Source organism: Malaclemys terrapin, chromosome 14, assembly GCF_027887155.1.
Source record: "Malaclemys terrapin pileata isolate rMalTer1 chromosome 14, rMalTer1.hap1, whole genome shotgun sequence".
Classification (NCBI taxonomy): Eukaryota; Metazoa; Chordata; order Testudines; family Emydidae; genus Malaclemys; species Malaclemys terrapin.
Genome location: NC_071518.1, coordinates 43,857,305 through 43,876,747, shown reverse-complemented (window position 1 = coordinate 43,876,747; position 19,443 = coordinate 43,857,305). Strand labels below are relative to the sequence as shown.

Here is a 19,443-nt window from a genome sequence, read left to right as displayed (position 1 = left end):
ATGTACAGTACCTAGCGGGGGGGGCGGGGGAGCGCAATGCATGCTAGGACGTATTGGTCCCAGCCGCAGCCTGGTGCTTCTTTCGGACAGAAAGCGCCGCACAGTGGAAAAGCCATTTCCGCATCCAGGTAGCGCCGGATGTTCCTTCCGGTTCCCCTCAATGAGGTGAGGGCTGGTTAGTTCCGCTATGGCTCGCGCAGAGATCACGGGAGACGCTCTAGCCTCTCAGCGCATAGCTCTATGGTGTCTCCTATCGCAATAGGGCGCTCTAAGCCTCCCAATGCGTGGCTCTATGGTACCTCCCCCACGGACGCGAGCACCAACAGGCGCTCTAGCCAACCCCCTTTGATTCTGTAGCTCAGGCGCGAATCGCGGAGGGCGCTCTAGGCCGCTTTGCCACGTCTCTCTGGTGCCGGCTGGCGGCTTGAGCGGCTGGCTTGGAACCGGTAGCATGTCGGACTCGGAGGAGTATTCCTCCGCCGAGGACGAGGACTATGTGCCCTCAGGTGGGGCGGGGAACCTCCGCGCACAGCGTCCCGGCGTTGGGGGGGGGGGCATTGGGGGCTATGATGGGAGAGGGAGAGGTGTGGGGAGCTACGCTGGCAGGGGAAGGGGTGGGGGGGCTGCCGTGGTGGGGGAGGGGCATTGGGGGCTATGATGGCAGGGGGAGGCTGTGCCGGGGGGGCCCGAGTGCGGCTTTTGTTGGAGTAATAACAATAACTTAGCTCTTATCCAGACCTTCTCGTGGGTAGTCCCAGAGCGCTTTACAAAGGAGGCAATTAGCTCATTGTGTTCAAGGAGCCACATGATCCCTGCCACAGTGTGCAGTGTGAGCTGTGCCTCCAGCCAGCCTGTTTTAGGGTACCCTGGGCCTCAGCTGGCCACGTGCTCAGAGCACTTGCTGGTGGCCCAGGAGGGCCAGCTGGACTCCTGGCTGCTGCAAAGGGTGTCAGTCTGTTGCTCTGTTCTTGGCCAGCCTCAGATTTTTGAGGCCTCCTCCAGTTACTGCCTTCGGGGCCTCTCTTTGCTGCTGGTCATAACTCTCCAGAGCAGCTTCAAAGTGAAATTGGCTTGTTTCTAGTCAGTTTTCACTGTTGCCCCAGGGCACTCTGAATAGTCTCTATGAGTCAGTTTCATTCTGCAGTTGCAAGGAAGCTCTGAGCACCAATAGAGGCAGTCTGTCTATGGACTCAGGCTGGTATAACTGCATCATTACACTTGGTTCACATCTGGAAGGATTTCTTGGCTACCATAGTGGCTAGAAAGTTAGCTTTTTTAAAAACAAAAGCTCAGATTGTGCAGAGTGAGGGTGTACGCCCATAATGAGATCTGCAGACAGCGTGCAGAGCATCACCTGCAACTCCAAGGTGAACTAGTCTCCATGTGCATCAGCATTTATATTGTGGTAGCGCCTAATAGGCTGATGTTTTACCACACTGGTAAGATGTCTGTCACCCCCTGCCCTGTAACTTGGAGGTGCCTTGGTGCAGTGCGGCTATGGTTCAGATCCCTGACGTTATACAGCCAGCCCACAAGCATATGGTCTCACCTTGGTCCTCACCAGTCTAGTTACTTCTGGTAGGGTGACCCCAACACCTGGAGTCTCCCCAAATCCATCTTCCATGAGTTCTTAATTACCAGCTGCTCAGACCATTCTCCTATGGTTCATCAGTTCCAAAGGTGTGAAAACAGCCCTCCAGTTATCAGTTGATTTTGGTGTACATGCTCCACACAGTTTGTACACCTGAACCTGCATGGGATAAAATTAAACCAATAATTTATAAAAGGAAACCTACAGACTCCAAGATGAACTAGTAAGGGAAAGCAGACATGCATAAGTTACAAAGAAAATAAACATATAGATGCAACCCTCAGGCTTTATACTTTTCTATTGGATAAAATCCCTTGTCTAATACAAATTACCTATTGTCTTTTAACAGCTTTCCGGCACTCCCACTAAGCTGTAGGGGGGAATCTCGTGTCCATGGGCAGCATTCTGTCAAGAAGCTGTCCCTCAGTTTCTAGATGATCAGCCTCCTCTCCAAGCTTCTTTTTAAAAGGCTTTTTCCTTTTTTAATTATCTCGGGTCTGGTCTACACTACACAGTTAGGTCGACAAAGGCAGTTTACATCGACCTAACTCTGGAAGTGTCTACACTAAAATTTTATTCCCGCCGACGTAACTGCCCTGCTACACCGACTTAACTCCTCTATGAGAGACATAGAGTCAAGGTTGATGTAGTTAGGTCGACACAGTGTCCGTGTAGACACTGTGTTGCTTACATCGACTGTTACTCGCTTTCAGAAGCCGTCCCACAATGCCCCACATTGTGACAGTGCAATTGATATACGTGCTCCTGGTGGGAATGTGCACCACGAACACAATGAGCAATTACTGCAGCGGCTATATGCTGATGTAAATTAGGTCAACTTAATTTTGTAGTGTAGATATGCCCTTAGATTATGGTTGATTCGTGGGGAAATTCCCTCTTGACATGATACCTGGGGATGTCTCATTGTCTTTCCATTAACTCAAATGGTCCATCCTTGTCTTTTCCTGGGCTGGATAATGAATGGGTATTTACAGGTGGTTTAATGTAAACAACTTGTTTGGGAGGTGCCTCTCCCCGCTTGTCAGCTACGCCACCCTGCTGTGATTTTGTAACTGAAGCTTATGAGCCCAGTTTTCTATATACATAAATATATAAATTCATCACCATGGTCTGTTTACGTATCTAATAATGACTATTAAGTTAGAACATTACAAGCTTTTATGAGAGATCTTACTTGATGTATTTATATAATACGACAACAAAGTATACAACCAGTTGGTTTAATGGCTTATATTTGGGATTTAAACTTTCTGGTCTCCCCTTGGTGTGTCTGGACATTGATTGTCACATAGGCCAACCAGGCTGAGACCCCACTATGCTAGGTGTTGTGCAAACATAGTAAATGGCAGAGTCTAAAAGACAAGTCCTGACAGGTGGATAAGACAAATAAGTGGCATGATAGAATTGAGCACTTCCCTCTGAAGCCTGACTGCTTTGAACCTTTGAACGCAGTATGCCTATAGCTTGTTTCACCAGCATGCTTTCTGTGGGCAGGCAGAGGAGAAGGTTCCACTGGCAAGATTTGGATGTGCCACATACTTACGATTCTAATTTTGGCAACTAGGTTGTTTGAAACCATTTTTTCCTGTAGCAAGAGCAGAAGCGCCCTTGTTTTCCTTTGTTTCTTGGGTGATTGTGGGTCCTGCTGCTGTGTGGTTTCAGGTGGGGAGTACAGTGAAGATGACGTGAGCGAGTTGGTCAAGGAAGACGAGGACGAGGAGAAACCGTACAAAGAAAAAGGCAAAAAAAGTTCCAAAGGCACTGTGTGCAGGTAAATGCCAAATCCACCCCATCTTAATGGGATCATAACGGGTCTGTCAGTGGCTTCATTGCTAAGCCACTGGGGTCAGCTGCAATCACCCTCCCTCACTTCAGTCATGAAAATGGGGTGTAGTTTAAGCTTTTCTCTTTGGTTAGTATTAAAGGTTACCTGCAAAGACAGTACAAAAAGTGCCAAACTTATAAGGGAAGATTCTCCAAGAGCATTATCTCTGTTCTGCAGACAGATGTGGAGACAGAGGTTAGATGAGTTGCCCTAGGCCACGCTGGAAGTCAGTGTCAGAGCCAGGAATAGAGCCCAGTTCCTGACTTCCAGGTCCAGGCTCTTTCCTCTAGAACAGCGGCTCTCAACCTTTCCAGACTACTGTACCCCTTTCAGGAGGCTGATTTATCTTCCGTACCCCAAGTTTCACCTTAAAATGTACAGGTTTCAGAGTAGCAGCTGTGTTAGTCTGTATCCGCAAAAAACAGGAGTACTTGTGGCACCTTAGAGACTAACAAATTTATTAGAGCATAAGCTTTCGTGGGCTACAGCCCACTTCTTTGGATGCATCCAAGCTTGTGGCACCTTAGAGACTAACAAATTTATTAGAGCATAAGCTTTCGTGGGCTACAGCCCACTTCTTCGGATGCAATAAATTTGTTAGTCTCTAAGGTGCCACAAGTACTCCTGTTCTTCTTAAAAACTACTTGCTTACAAAATCAGATGTAAAAATACAAGTGTCACAGGATACTATTACTGAAAAATTGCTGACTTTCTAATTTTTGCCATATAATTATAAAAGAAATCAGTTGGAATATAAATATTTTACTTACATTTTAGCGTATAGTATAGAGAGCAGTGTAAATAAGTCATTGTGTGTGTGAAATTTTAGTTAGTACTGACTTCACTAGTGCTTTTTATGTAGCCTGCTGTAAAACTAGGTGTCAAGTATCAGGGGGTAGCCGTGTTAGTCTGTATCTACAAAAACAACAAGGAGTCTGGTGGCACCTTAAAGACTAACAGATTTATTTGGGCATAAGCTTTCGTGAGTAAAAACCTCACTTCTTCGGATGCATCCGAAGAAGTGAGGTTTTTACTCACGAAAGCTTATGCCCAAATAAATCTGTTAGTCTTTAAGGTGCCACCAGACTCCTTGTTGTTTTTGTAAAACTAGGCAAATCTCTAGATGAGTTGATGTACTCCCTGGAAGATCTCTGCATACTTCCAGGGGTACGCATACCTCGGGTTGAGAACCACTGCTCTAGAACACTTACTTCCTTACCCAAGTTCTCCATCCCCACCAGCCTTTGTAGCATGAGCTTTTGCCATATAATGGAGCATTTAAAGAGATTCTCTGAATCTTGCCCTTCAACTTTCTGACCAGTGTGGGGTTCCAGCTCAGTGTCTCCCCTTGAAGGTAAATGGAAGCCTCATGGTTAGAATCCAGCAGTCTTTAAATACAGAATCGTTAAGTCACTTCACCCATGCTCATGTTTCTACTGGTGGGGCTTTGCCCTATCTCAGCATTTCTGTTGTCATCTGTTCCCAGGAAAAGGAAGAGAGGAGGCCTCTTGTTAGTGCTAGGGGAAAGAGAGGAATCGAAGGATCAACAAAGCGACAGTGAGGAGAAAGAGGAGGCTGACAGTCTAAGGCAGGTGAAAGGAGGCAGAGCGGCGGAGGAGGAGAAAAAGAAGAAAGAGGATGCTCTGTGGGCCAGTTTCCTCAGTGATGTGGGACAGAAATCTAAAGCACCGGCTGCTGCTCAGCTGACCAGTCCACAGACTAACAAGGTAATGGAGAAACCTGGCTGGGGCAGTTTTTATTGTATGGAGCCGGGGAAAGAATCCAGAGGGTTAAAATCTGCAGATGGTGATGAATATATCTCTACCTCGATATAACGCTGTCCTCGGGAGCCAAAAATTCTTACTGTGTTATAGGTGAAACCGCGTTATATTGAACTTGCTTTGTCCACTGGAGTGCGGAGCCCTCCCCCCCCCCCCCCAAGCACTACTTTACCACATTATATTGGGGTGGAGGTGTAGTTCTAGTTAGTATTGAGTGTTGGCAAAACACTCAATGGACTCTCCCTACCCCCAATGTGGCCTTGTAGGGCAAGGGTGTCAGAAATGGGGTTGAGCTCTTGGCACCAGTCGGAGTGCTGAAGCCAGAGTCTTTCATTCCAGCTGAAAAGAAGTGACACCATAGAGTAAAGGGTGCTGACCTGTCCTGGCTGCTTTTGGTGCTAAGCAGCAGCTTTCTTTGCCTTTCTCTGAGCGTACAATTGGGCACAGGCATCCCTACAAGGTACAAGGCCTATCTCCTCACTGGCTTTGGCATGGACGCTTCATCTAGCCTGTTGCACTGGCTAAACCCTTCAGTATGGTGGTGGGATGGGAAGGTCTGGTTCAGGATGGGAAGGAGGGGAACTGGAGCTGCCAGCTGCCAATGGCTTGTCAGGTTCCTGTTAAATGTTGGGCAGGTTGACTCCCCCTACCATGGGCTGCATGCAGCTGCAAATGGCAAGTGTAATTTGCATGAGTACCTCTAGTGCAGCACTGTTCCTCTTTGATTCCATGTGCATTTCATAAAAGGACGATTAGGAGCAGGGGAAACATGAGGCGTAAAACATACCAATGTCCTTCACGACCCCCTGCAATCCAGGCTGTCCTGAAGATGCTGCAGGTTTGGATTGTCACTCTGGGATGAAAGGGGATCTCATCTCCATGCTGCCATTCTCCAGAGTGGTGCTTTTTAACATAAACTGCTTGGCTGTGGAGTCTCTGACCCAACTGTCCTTTTCTCCATGGCAGAAGTCCGACATTATAAAGCCCATTGATCTTGGGTCCTTTGGTCAGGATATACTTTGTTGTAAACATTTCAGCACAAGAACCTGAATGTGAAACTAATGAACTTGACTAATCCAAGTGGTTTGGCACTTACTGGTAGCTGGTCACATGGAGCTAGCGCCCCCTGGCTTTCAGCTGCTAAATTGCAATAAAAAAACCCTTAAAATACATTATTTTCCTAAAAAAACAACAACGAGTCTGGTGGCACCTTAAAGACTAACAGATTTGTTTGGGCATAAGCTTTCGTGAGTAAAAACCTCACTTCTTCGGATGCATAGAGTGAAAGTTACAGATGCAGGCATTATATACTGACACATGGAGAGCAGGGAGTTACTTCGCAAGTGGAGAACCAGTGTTGACAGGGCCAATTCAATCAGGGTGGATGTAGTCCACTCCCAATAATAGATGAGGAGGTGTCAATTCCAGGAGAGGAAAAGCTGCTTCTGTAATGAGCCAGCCACTCCCAATCCCTATTCAAGCCCAGATTAATGGTGTTGAATTTGCAAATGAATTGTAGTTCTGCTGTTTCTCTTTGAAGTCTGTTTCTGAAGTTTTTTTGTTCAATGATAGTGACTTTTAAATCTGTAATAGAATGACCAGGGAGATTGAAGTGTTCACTTACTGGCTTATGTATGTTACCATTGTTTTTGTAGATACAGACTAACACGGCTACCCCCGATACTTGACATTATTTTCCTAATGTCACTTTTCCATGTCCTTGAAGAACAGGAGTCAGGGCACAGTTTGCCCCCAGAACCTTAAGTAGAGGCAGTAGTGAGTGAAAGGAAGGAACCCAGATTGACTCTCAGATCCCAGTATGAGTGTACAGGGCTGGCAGCTAGAAAAAACATTTGTAAACTTGAGCATACATGCGCTGGAGTCATTGAGAGACACGAAATACAGATCCCCACAAGGCTATTTATAAAGACCCACCCTTCAGAATACAGCTGCATCTGAAGGCTCCAAAATGTCTTCAGTTGTATAATCCTTGGTTTTCATTTGCTCATAACTTTTAGGGAAAAAAATCTCCAGTTGGGTTGAAATCTTCATGCTTGGTCTCTTCCCAAAGGTGAAGTGGTGCCTGTTGAGCATTTAAGTCACTTACATTCAGGATTGTTTTAAAAATAAGATCATGAAAAAAATACACTATTCTAATCGCTGCTTTTTTGCAGGCTCATTGCTAAAAAATGGGTGGACTTTGAAAGTTCCGCATGCAGGTTAATTCTCAGTGTAGAGCCCGGGCTAGGTTTGGGAAATCTTGGTTTGGGATTTCTTAAAGTCATGTCTGTTTTTAAATGTATGGCACGTGTACAGTGGATAGAACACAAAACTATTACAGGCATGCTTGAAAAGTTTGCAGTTGTCATTTGTAAATTGCAGTTGTTTCTGACTGGGGGCATTGTCTGACCAGAAGCTGACCCAGTACCTGGTAGTTAAAAATCTGAAGACTTTTCCTTAAAACGAAGTATAATAATTAACTAAGGCAATTAAATGCAAAAACTAGTGTTAATATAAGGATGACAAATCAGTCATCAGAAAATTCTCAAGAGCTCTACTGCAACAGTGACATAACCATTTTGTATAGATGTATTTTCTCTTTGTTTTCCCTGTTTAGAAGCAAACCTTAGTACATTGCTTTTAGTTGTTGAAAGGTTATGGGCCAGGTGAGTGTAATTTGGTAGTAAAAAGCTTAATTTAGAATTTCCAGATGCTAACCTAATTTCTGAACTTTATAACTTTAGTTTTTGCATTCGGTCCCTTAAAGGGCAGCCCTTGGATTCCTCGGGCTTTTCTGCTGGGTGTGTAGAAGAGTTTGAGGTTCCAATCCTGGCCCTGCAATGAGGATTAGAATCCAAGTGGCGAATTTAAATCTACCATCTGAGCCACTAATCTCCTTTGCCATTATTGTGGGTGACTTGCTTTGGATAGTGACCAGTGGACCCAGGATCTGAGCTGTAAATTCAGTGCCAACTGACTGATGGGGCGGTCCATAGGCCACTTGACATAATTAGGTACTCTCACTGCAGGTTTCAAGTTCTTTGCTTTGTCATTGCTGTGTTTCTCAGACTACAGAGGAGAAGAGTTCGAGCAAACTCCAGGAAGAAGCAAAAGAGCCAGAGAAGCCAAAAGACATGGCAAAAGTGACAATCACCAAAGTGTTTGATTTTGCAGGTGAAGAGGTCAGGTGAGTTTGCCTTTAGCTGGTATGTCCAAGTTATTGTATGTTGCCTTTGGAAAATGAGTGGCTAGAACATCTGTCTTTCTGCTAAAATGTTGGTGGTGCAGAGCAGCGCTAGATGCTCCTTTTGTTCTCAGTGTGCCGTTCTAGTTCTGTAACTGACCATGGACAACTCTTGTAATGCAAATTGTACTGCAGTTCACTGTGGCTCTGGGTGACCCATGAAGTCTTGTTAAAGACAAGACACAGGGGTAGTAGCACTTTGCTGCTAGCCAACCCCCTTATAAAACTGACAGACTTAGGGCTGGACTAATGGATTATTTGACACTGGGTGTGCTTTGAGGAGCTGGTTGTCTTCAAAGCCTTCCATGAGCAAAGGCCTGACTATCTCTTGGACTGTGTCTCCCTTCACATCCCTGTGAGAGTGCTGGGATCAGCAAGTAGGCTGCAGTTGAGGGAGCTTAAGACAAAGCTCATAGAATCATAGAACTGGAAGAGGCCTCGAGAGATCTTCTAGTCCAATCACCTGCACTCATGGCAGCACTAAGTATTACCTAGACCATCCCTGACAAGTGATTGTCTAACCTGCACTTAAAAATCTCCAATAATGGAGATTCCACAACCTCCCTCATCAGTTTATTCCAGTGCTTAACTACCCTGATAATTAGGACATTTTTTCTAATGTCCAACCTAAACTGGCCTGGTACTGCAATTTAAGCCCATTGCTCCTTGTCCTGTCCTCAGAGGTTAACAAGAACAGTTTTTCACCTTCCTCCTTGTATCAACCTTTTATGTACTTGAAAACTGTTATCTTGTCCCTCCTCAATCTTCTCTTCTCCAGACTAAATAAGCCTTTTCAATCTTCCCTCACGGGTCATGTTTTCTAGACCTTTAATCATTTTTTCTTGCTCTTCTCTGGACTCTCTCAAGTTTGTCCACATCTTTCCTGAAATGTGGTGCCCAGAACTGGACACAATACTCCAGTTGAGGCCTAATCAGCACAGAGTAGAGCGAAAGAATTACTTCTCATGTCTTGCTTACAACACTCCTGCTAATACATCCCAGAAGGATGTTTGCTTTTTTTTTTTTTAAACAGTGTGACACTGTTGACACATATTTAGCTTGTGATCCACTACAACCCCCAGATCCTTTTCCGCAGTACTCCTTCCTAGGCAGTCACTTCCCATTTTGTATGTGTGCAATTGATTGTTCCTTCCTAAGTGAAGTACTTTGCATTTCTCCTTATTGAATTTCATCCTATTTACTTCAGGCCATTTCTCCAGTTTGTCCAGATCATTTTGAATTTTAATCCTGTCCTCCAAAGCACTTGCAACCCCTTCCAGCTTGATATCATCCATAAACTTTATAAGTGTACTCTGTATGCCATTATCTAAATTATTAATGGGATGATGATGATGATGATGATGGTAGCAGGGGCAGGTTTCTCAGTGGACAGTGATGGAACATCCTTCTGTGGAGCTTATTCGTTGGCCATCTTCAGAGCACAAGGGTAAACTCACTACTTTGCTTAGACCTTCCCTCAATGAGGGATGCTGGAAAATGGCTTGCCAGCCCCTACCCCATGGAATTCAGCCACCTTGCAGGATGATGTGTCAGGAAGTTCAGGGCATTCGGTCATAGGGGGACAGCAGTGATGCCTCTTACTCCTTATTTTAAATGCCACAGTGAGAAGCATGTTAGCAGTGCCTGAAGTTAGTATTGAGGAGCATTGGCTGCGCTGGGTTGGTGAAGCTTGCATAATGCCTGGCTGCATTATGGCCTGGTAAAGATAATGATGTTGGCAACAGAATAGAATCGTCACTCTAGGTAATAAGGCAAAATGCTGATCCCTGACCCCATGAAAAATTAAAACGTATGGAATTGAATTCTCCACCAGGGGGAGCCAAATCCAAGGAATAACACCCCAATGTTATCCAAGAAGGGAGAGGGAAGCATGGATAATCTGCTCCCAGTGACATTGCTTTTAATTATGGGTGATTGAGTGAAAGACAGTGAGCCAGTCACAAAACTTAGACCTGTTTCTCAATGGAATTAGTACTGTTGAAATAATTGATACCTTGTATTTTCTGAAGGTAGCATCTTCTGTTAGAGAATCTCCAAGTGCTTTTCATATGATGAGGTAAGCCTCCCAATTGCGGTGCCTCAGTGTATAAAACGGAGATACTGTCTACCTTCTGGAGGATGGGCAGGGGACTTTCCCAAAAGCTTCTGTTGCAGTCACAAAGAGAACCTAGGTGCCCTGACTCCCAGTCCTCTGCTCTAAGTGCTAGGTTCCATTGCTTCTCTCCAGGATTGTTTTAAGACTTGAACCTTTGCATATGTGCTTATTTCTTACCCACACGTATGAGAAATAGAAGTTCAGATGCAGTTGTGCTCTTAAATGAAAAGAGACTAATCAATGGCACTGCAGGTTGCCAGTTTAAAAACCCACATTGCTACTTGGATAAAGCAGCTTCTCAGCCAAATGAAGCATTGCAGAGCCGTGTTCGCACTCAGTTACCAAAGGAATCTTTCCTCCCTTCACATCACACAAATGTCTCTTATTCAGGATACAGTCTAATTAGAGGTATAAAAGGTTTGCTCAGCAAGAAACTATTACTGAATTTTTCTGAAATCTGCAGGATGTGGATCTGCAGTTGCTATTGCTGATTCAAGTCTCTTGTGCATATAGGTGAGTATGATAAGTGTATAGTTTAAAGGAGGACTTTGATTAATAGGCAAATGTACCTTGTAGGTTTTCTTAAGAACACCGGTATTCCATGGGTGGAAGAGTGCTTAAGCATTAATGCCTTTAAAGCAGGGATTGTCAAAGGAGCCCAGCAGAATTAGGTGAACTTATTCTCCTTTGACAATCCTAGCCAGGGCCGGCTCTAGGCACCAGCAAAACAAGCAGGTGCTTGGGGCAGCACATTTGCAGGGGGTGGCATTCTGGCCATCCTTTTTTTTTTTTTTTTTTTTTTAAACTCACTTCCTCCCCTCTCGCAAGGCTGCAGAAGCGGAGAACCTGTGGGACCCTGGGAGCTGTAGTTCCTTGCCTAGCTCCCTGCCTATAGAGTATAGAGCCAGCCCTGGAGCAGGGAAAGAACTACATTTCCCAGCAATCCCTTGGCAGCTATCAACAGGAAAGGGAGGGGGAGGGAGTGAGGTAGCTAAGCCATGCTGTAGCTTGCTGTGAATGGAGAGCTCACTGCTAGAACAGGGTGGCACTGTGAGTGGGGGACAAGTGTGCCCAGCCCAGGAGTAGAAGGCTTTGCCCCAGATATCCCCTTCAGAAGACTTCCCCAGACTGGATTAGGGATACTGGTGTGACCTCACCTTGCAGCCCCCAAAGAAGGAATTGGGTGGACAAAAGGGACAGTGCCCCTCTCTATCTGAAGCCTAGCAAGGGAGGTTCATGGATCCCACTAGACTTTAAAATGAAAAGTAAGGGAGGGGAGGCTCTGCTAGAGGACCTGAGCAGCTTTAGATACAGTACCAGGCACGTAGGAGGATTTCCACTTCTGAGCCATGGAAGCAGAAATTGACTTCTCCTTTCCAGATATAGCTAATATTCAGAAAGGGAATCTAGCACCTGCCTTCCAGATTTGAACACCTCAAAATTCAGGAGTGCTCAAGCTCAATTTGGGCAGCTGTTACTTCATTTCTCCCAAATCAAATATACTGATCCACTGTAACTTGCTGTAGAAAAAGTAGGATAAAATTGAGCAAGAAATGCTTCCCAGTGATTTTTTAGGACTGGAATTGCTATTTTCAGCAGCCATTGTTTTTTAGTTTTATTTGTTTAAAAGGAAGACAGTGATTGCATTGGCAAATTCCCTATAGAAACAAAGAGTGGAACAAAAAAATAATAAAGGCACCTCAACTTTTCCTCATTTATGGAGGACAGTCTTATAATATGCATCCAGACATCCTCCAATCACACAAGCTGAAAATTGTTCCACTTTACTGCAGTTCTGTAACCATATGGGAACCAATCCTGTCTGTGTTCTGTGCACATCCAAAATTCCTGCTGAATGACCCACCCTGGGAGCGAGTTACCAGTGACCCACGGCTGGGACAGCAGGAGGGTGCAGGTTGGGGCGGAGAGCCTAGGGGTGGGGCAGCAAGGAGCGGGGGCGGGAGGGAGAGGGAGCCCAGGGCTGGGGTGTGGGGCAGCCAAAATGTTTTTTGCTTGGGGCGGCAAAAAACCTAGAGCCGGCCCAGATCCTAGCCTTAATTTTTCTCTCTTGTCCCTCAGGAAAGAGCCTCTTGCTGAACCGCAAGACAGCACTGTGAGGGAGACATGGGTGTTGTGAGCTTCTCCAGGCCTCAGATCTGTCTCTAAATCTGTCTTGGGCATATGGAGGGGGCCCATTACCACAATAGCTAGGTCTTGCAAAATGGATGTAAGAATTCTCACTTCCCTCGCCCACCATGGTGATGATAATTTTGGGGAGGAGGGATTGGGGAGGAATTATTTTATTCCTGCCTGTCAAAAGGAGTGACATGCCCTGGGGGAATAAAATTTAGCAAGGGGCTCAAATATTGAGCTCAGGGCTTTAAACATCAATATCCACTCATTCCAGCTACAGCATTTTAATATTACATCCTGAATACCCTACATTAAGGTAAGGCATCTTTTTCCTGCAGGTGCTGCTTTTCTGGCAGCCTCCCATTTTTCAGCAGTGGGCTCATCTCTAAGGGGTCTGTTGGAGAAATGAGTTCAGTTACTAGTTAAACTGTGACTTCTTTCTAGAATAAATCAAATCTGGGGATTTGGTGTAACCCTGCAAACCACCAAGGTTAACTTGCTTTATATTGTTTAAAGCAAGCCCTGTATCAACAAGTCCCCAAAGCTCGGGGTGGCTCGAGATAGACCAGCAGGACAATGCCATCCATAGCTTGTGGCGACGTTCCAGTGGGATGCAGCTGATTCTTAGCTCCTTGGAACATCTTTCTAGTCTCCTTTCCCTGTTTTTATGAATAACCATGCCTGAAGCTCCAGTCATTCTGACATCAGAGTAATTGACGCCCCAAACCCCAAGCTACTTGCATCTCAAAATATCCCATACTGCAGGCAGCCAGTAAAGATTCCATGGATCATGACTTGAGAATCACCCCGATGAACACCCATCTGAACAGTGCTAGGTTGGGGAAGTGGGGGCGTTCTTTTCTTTAAAGGAACATGATGCTGTTTGTGCACAATGGTAGCTTATAGAAAGGGCCTGAAAACCAATTGCTGAATTTTTCTCCTGGGGAGATAACTGGCAAGTGTCTGTTATGCTGCTTTCTAAGTGGGCTGAGGCTGCATTTCGGGAATGGTTCCTTTTTTGAAAACTATAGAATTTAGATCAAGATTTAAGCCTGGATAGCTTTGAGGTACAGATCTCAATGCTCTTTTCTTGAAACTCTTACTGCCTAGGAAACCATTTATTTTTATTCTTATACAGATACAGAGAAAACACATCTAATGTGCAACACAAGGTGTTTAATACATAACCACCCCAAGCTTCCTAGGGGATGGGGTGGGGAAGGCACCTCTATGTCCAGCCCATTGTGTCATGTAGGATTTTCCATGATTCCAGGCCCAGGAGAAACTACCCTTTCCTATATTAGATTAATTAATCTAATTAGACTAAGTCTGCTGTTGGATCACACTTGCTAGTTTAGAGAAGCTTCTTAGTAGGTTCAGAATATTAAAAATGCCAAATAAAGGACCAAGTTTATGGCCTACGCTATTTTCTAAATTAATAGTTTACCTATTACTATTCAGAGCTGACGCATCTCAGTCTTGGAATTATTCATGATCGTTCTTCGATGGCTGATTTCCATTTCTCCTTGGCACCTATTCCCCTGTTCTGACACTGTCTCTACCGTTCATTGTCAGCTTTTCATGTCCCTTTTGTGTGCAATAGGCATGGAGCAGCGGGCGATTGTCACCCAGAGAGCTGTAAATCGTGGACAGTGGGAGCAATTTGCAAAGCCCGTTTACTTCTCAATGAAAGTTTAGCGTCGTCTCGCAGCGCCCGGGTGGAGAGAAGCCCTTTTGAAGCACTCTGCTTTATGAACTTGCCTCATGATGCAAGGCGTGCAGCTGCATTAATAAGCAGCAGTTCTCTGTTGCCATTCTAATTACAGATAAAAGCCCCTATCAGGAGGCTTGTGTTCTGTTTGGCTGCCGCAACTTCTGCGGCTCTTGGCCTTTCTGTCAATTACTGCTGGGCACTGGGTACAGAAACCAATCTCCAGCTGGAAGGGAGCTGGTGCTCATCCAGAATCGCAGTAAAACTCACCTAGTTTGAATGGAGCTGGCCATGAATCCACGCTATCACTGCAATGTGTCACGGGCCAGGTTAGAATCCAGGCGGCTGGGAGGAGGCCAGAGAGAAGCCAGTTCTGATGACGATCAGAAACGGAGCTAATCTGAGAGCTCATTTCAGAGGACATTAATTACAGAGAGGAAGCATTGTCCAGTGGGCAGGGCACTTCCCTACCTTACAAGGACGGGAGGGTAACTGTATTGAGAGACTGTGAGGTGCTCACAGACTATGGTGATAGGCGCCGTATAAGTACCATCAGTAGAGGTGATATCCATGCAACTAGAGACGCGATCTGGATTGACTGGCCTGGGCTTTGGAAACCAGCTCTCTAGACCCTTGGCTCTATCCCTTTGAGTTTCAGCCACCCAGCCTCCTTAACTTCTCCAGGCTCCCCACCACTGCCACCACTCCTCGTCCTGTCCGCAGTCACGCATTTGCTTTAAATAGTGCTTGTGTATGGGCTATTGAAACAACTGGCCCCCTTAGCTCCCCCATGGACAACCACATCCAGCTGCCCATGAACGCGCACCCACACGAGACAAGCCACATCGAAAAAACAAATGAGTATCCTGCAGGTCCCCAGGCATTGCAGTTGGCAGCTACCACACTTCATTCTGTGCACCAGGTGGCTCCATGCAAGGTTATAAACAGCAGCATTCATTGTACCCTCAGCAAGGAGCGGTGCCTGCTGGATCCAGAGGAATCCCAAAACAGGTGGGACAAAGTGAAGAATGTCCGGGTCTCTTGTTTGAAACACAAGGGCTAGATGTAAGCAATGTGCTCCCTGCAGTTGGTTCCTCTTCTTAACTTCGCGGAGGGACTTGCTGTTGTCTTTGTGGAAGCGTTTCTAATGCAATTAGAATCCATTTGTATTGCCCCTTGAGTAGTTCTCTTCCCACCCTTACCCTGAGGGACTCTCATCCTCCCTGGCAGATGGCTCCATCAGAGAAGCTCTTTGGAAAAATTTCCCTAAGACTGACTTTGTCCCAAGTCTTCTCCCAAGTTTGGAATCAAAGCCACTTTCATCTGGACACACAGTGAGGAGGTGCATTTATTTTTTCCCCAAAGTTCAGATCTAATCCACTCCTGGCAGGGATGCCTGTGTAGGGAGCTTGCCCAACGTGTGCCTTTACTTTCTGATTGCTCAGCTGCAGCCGCAGGGATGCTGGAAGCTTCGCTGGCACTGCTGTGCCAGGAATGCAAGACCATAGAGCCCTGGACATGAGGCCCATTGCAGCTGGAGTTTTACCGCAGCCCTTGGCTGGATGGAAATGGGGATAGTGGTTTCTTATCTGAGAAAATATTTGAAGAATCACTTAGTTGACAACAGAAGATGGCTCAGAGTGTAGCAGAACTGATTCAAGATCATCAGTTGAGGGGGGCTCTACAACCTTCCTTAAATGTTCCTGAGCTGCACATTTGCTGATTAATTCAGGATGTTTCTGAAAGTGCTTTGCTCTGGCTACTGGGCTGCTCATTAAAGCTTACCACTGTTTTTAAGCCCTCTGCTAGAATGTCCACTGTACTGTCTAGGGCAGGGTTTCTCAGAATGTGGGTTGGGACCCAAAATTGGGTCTCTGGAATGTTTCAAAGGGTTGTGTGCAGTTCCCACAGGGCTGGTTGGGCTCGCCTCCCTGCTCCAGGCACTGCAACCTCTGGGTTCCCAGCGCCACTCAGGTTTGGCCCAGCTGTCATGATGATGGCAGTCCGGGTAGGCCAAAGTTGAGTGAGTAGCCCTGCAACTCCATGAGCCAGGTCACAACTCCATTCACACAAATTTGGTTCAGTCAGGGGGGTGGGGCCAAACATTAGCGCTGCAACCCCTGAGGTTGCAACGCCCAGAGTGGAGAGCCAAGTCCACAGCATAGGAGCTGCCACCGTGGGGTGAGTGCCGGGCAGGATCCAGTCCCCCTGGGAGGCAGGATCTGACCAAAACCACTCCCAAGGCCTCCACCCCCAGACTATTTACTAGGTTGGGCCAGTACATAAACATTTACAACTGGGTCCTGAGCCCACAAAGGTTGAGAACCAATGGTCTAGGGCAGTGGACAAGCTGACCCTACTGGCTCTTTCACCAAAAGAGCTGTCCTGTTAATTAAATAGCTGTGAAAAACACCTGCTGGTACAGATTCTTTGCCTCCAGTGTCAGGAAAACCAGTCATATGGAGTCTGCTTTTTTACACTGTCCCTTTAAGTTGGGTTTATTAAAATATCACATTTGGATGTATAGTAGAAGCACGGGTAACAGAAGGCTCCCTGGTGTGTTTAAAGCCCTTTCGGACAGGAGGTTTTGCAAATGCAAAAGGAAAAAAATGCTTAGTTTCTACAGAACTTTCCATCTAACTATGTCTAAGCACTTTCTAAAGGAGCGTAATTCCTGTTTTTATAGATGTGGAAACTGAGGCAGTGAGCGGTTAAGTGACATGGTTCAAAGTTACCCAGCAAGCCAGGGTCAGCACCAAGACCTCACTGTCCCCCGGTCCATATGTAACATGGCTTGATGCAGTCAGTTCTTTGCATCAAGGAGGAGTGCTGACTCTCTGTGCAGAGCTGGGGTTGCACCTCTCAGTGGGGCCAGTGGTATGTTTATTGAAGGTAGGAATTCAGGGATGAAGAAGGGTCAGTGGAGGCATTTATCTCTTAAAGGTGAAATACAAACTTTTTAAAAACTGCCTAGGAGTTCTGATCAGTGACCAAATAGATCTGTGAATTTAACTTTAAAATAATTGCTGAGTTTGGGATTGTCACCTGTGGCAGGTGAAATATCAAACCCTGAACTTAGGACTTGGTAAGTAAAAGAGGCTGATTTCCAATCAGTACTGTTTATAAATGTCTTTGTAACTTTCAGTTGTACACATGAATTTAGTCACTGATTGGGTAGCTCATGGCTTAACAGCTTTTCAGTCCACCTTAAGGAAATAGAGCAGGGATCATTCTGGGGCAGTTACTCTTGGATTGGGGTCCTAGAGATGGGCGAGGGTTCTTTTGGAGGGTGAAGGAGGTCAGGTTTGGCCATGACTTGTGGTAGGGAAAGCAAAGCCTGGGGAATAGTGGGGCTGAGGATCTGAACCATTAAGGGTTTGCCTGATCTGATAAAACCACACATCGAGCCTGATGCTGCAGACCCCTTATGTGCAGGCTTGAGATTGAGGCTGGGAATTGTGTCTGCAGAACTGCAGCATTAAGCCCAATGTATTTGACCCTTACCGAGATGGGGAACTGCAGAACAGTGGATCTGGCCTGTGAGAGCTCTTAGCATGCTGCCAAGAGCTGCCCCCTAGAAAGTACCTTCCCTGCTCCCTGGGGGGTTCTTTAGTTACCACCATGCAGTATTTCACATTCCTGCTCAGCTCTGCCTTCCCTCCCGGTAACTGCAGTTTCACTCCTGCTCTTTCCACAGCAGCCAGGACCCCCGGCGTAGGGTGATATCCCTTCTGCCTCCCAGGCTAGGTGGCTGAGTGAAGAATGAGCCCAAGGGTGTGTCTGCTCCCTCTGCCACAGTCCATAGGATGGAATTCTGCCCCTCGGTTCCGTTGGGCTATCCCTACACTTATGGCAGCATGTAGAGTACAGAACTGTATGTGTAGCTACACGCTGTGTCTGGTAGCGGGGAAAGGCTCCGGAAGCTACCTGCTGCTAGAGCCTTTCACTGTGGCAAGGAAAGGCACTGGCAGCGTGGAATCTTCCCTCCTGGCTGCTGGACCCTTTCTCACCGCCTTCCCCCGCCAGAGCCTTTCCTCGCTGCAGTGAAAGGTTCTGGTAGTGGGGAGCTACACTGCTAAAGATAGCTGTGTAGGCATGAGAGGTGCTGCTTGGCCTGCAGAGAGTGCTGCAAGGTATATAGCTGGGTGTGTGGAGCACTTGACTCGCCTAAGTCATGTCTCATCATCTACACTTCTGTTTATACCCAATCTAGCTGGCCCTCTAAGCACCGCCTCAAGTGTAGACGTAGCCTTAGTCTGTCAGTACAGCATGCTGAGCCCCTATCTCCTACCAGCAAGTATAGGGAAGAGTTGGGAAATGCCAAGCATGAGCAATAAAATAAAACTTCTTTTTTTTAAAGCAGGGATTTACTGCAGTGACTTTCAGGATTTAGAGTGTTTTCCCCATCCCGTGTTTAAACCACTTGTAATTGTCCTGCCACCCTCCTGTCCTCTGACTCTATGGTCACTCAGTATAGCTCAGCCAGATGCCCTCCAACTCTATGGTCACTCACAGTGTAGCTCGGCCGGATGCATCACCTAAACCTGTCAGGATAGGCCTAGGATAGAGCAGATGATTAACCCTCTTCTTGCATTACCAGTCTGGCTTCTGACGCTCCTCTGGATATCCAGGCCGTTAGTAGCGAGAAGTTGAGAGAGCCTTCAAAATTCTTGCTGGAGATGTTGGTGAGAATCTTGGATTCAGTGTGTCATTCCCAAGGTATTGTGCAGGGATGAATAGAAGAGGACAGTGTCCTTTAGTGCCATTCAGAAGTGGGGATCAGTCTTTGATGTCTTTCCTTCAGTTGCTGATGCTATAGATGAGGCGCACAAGGCTGATGTGTATTGCTGATCTTCATGCAGATTGTTTTTTTTCTGAAAAGCTTTTGCAGCATATGATAGAGGATATGATAGCGGTATATAAAATCATGAGTGATGTGGAGAAAGTAGATGAGGAAAAGTTATTTACTTATTCCCATAATACAAGAACTAGGGGCCACCAAATGAAATTAATGGGCAGCA

At 46.2% G+C, this 19,443-nt stretch overlaps 1 protein-coding gene across 2 annotated transcripts in view; it reads left to right on the top strand.

Moving 5' to 3' along the window:
* The first annotated feature begins 370 nt into the window (after positions 1 to 370).
* Positions 371 to 19,443, top strand: part of CFDP1 (craniofacial development protein 1) — a 139,501-nt gene continuing 120,428 nt past the window's right edge. The window contains exons 1-4 of one of the 2 annotated variants that reach the window (XM_054049262.1): positions 371 to 506; positions 3,275 to 3,383; positions 4,924 to 5,164; positions 8,287 to 8,405. In XM_054049262.1, coding sequence (XP_053905237.1) covers positions 452 to 506; positions 3,275 to 3,383; positions 4,924 to 5,164; positions 8,287 to 8,405 — 524 coding nt within the window. In that variant the 5' untranslated portion in view covers positions 371 to 451. The remainder of the gene's footprint in view (positions 507 to 3,274; positions 3,384 to 4,923; positions 5,165 to 8,286; positions 8,406 to 19,443) is intronic. The other variant, XM_054049261.1, reaches the window with a different exon arrangement.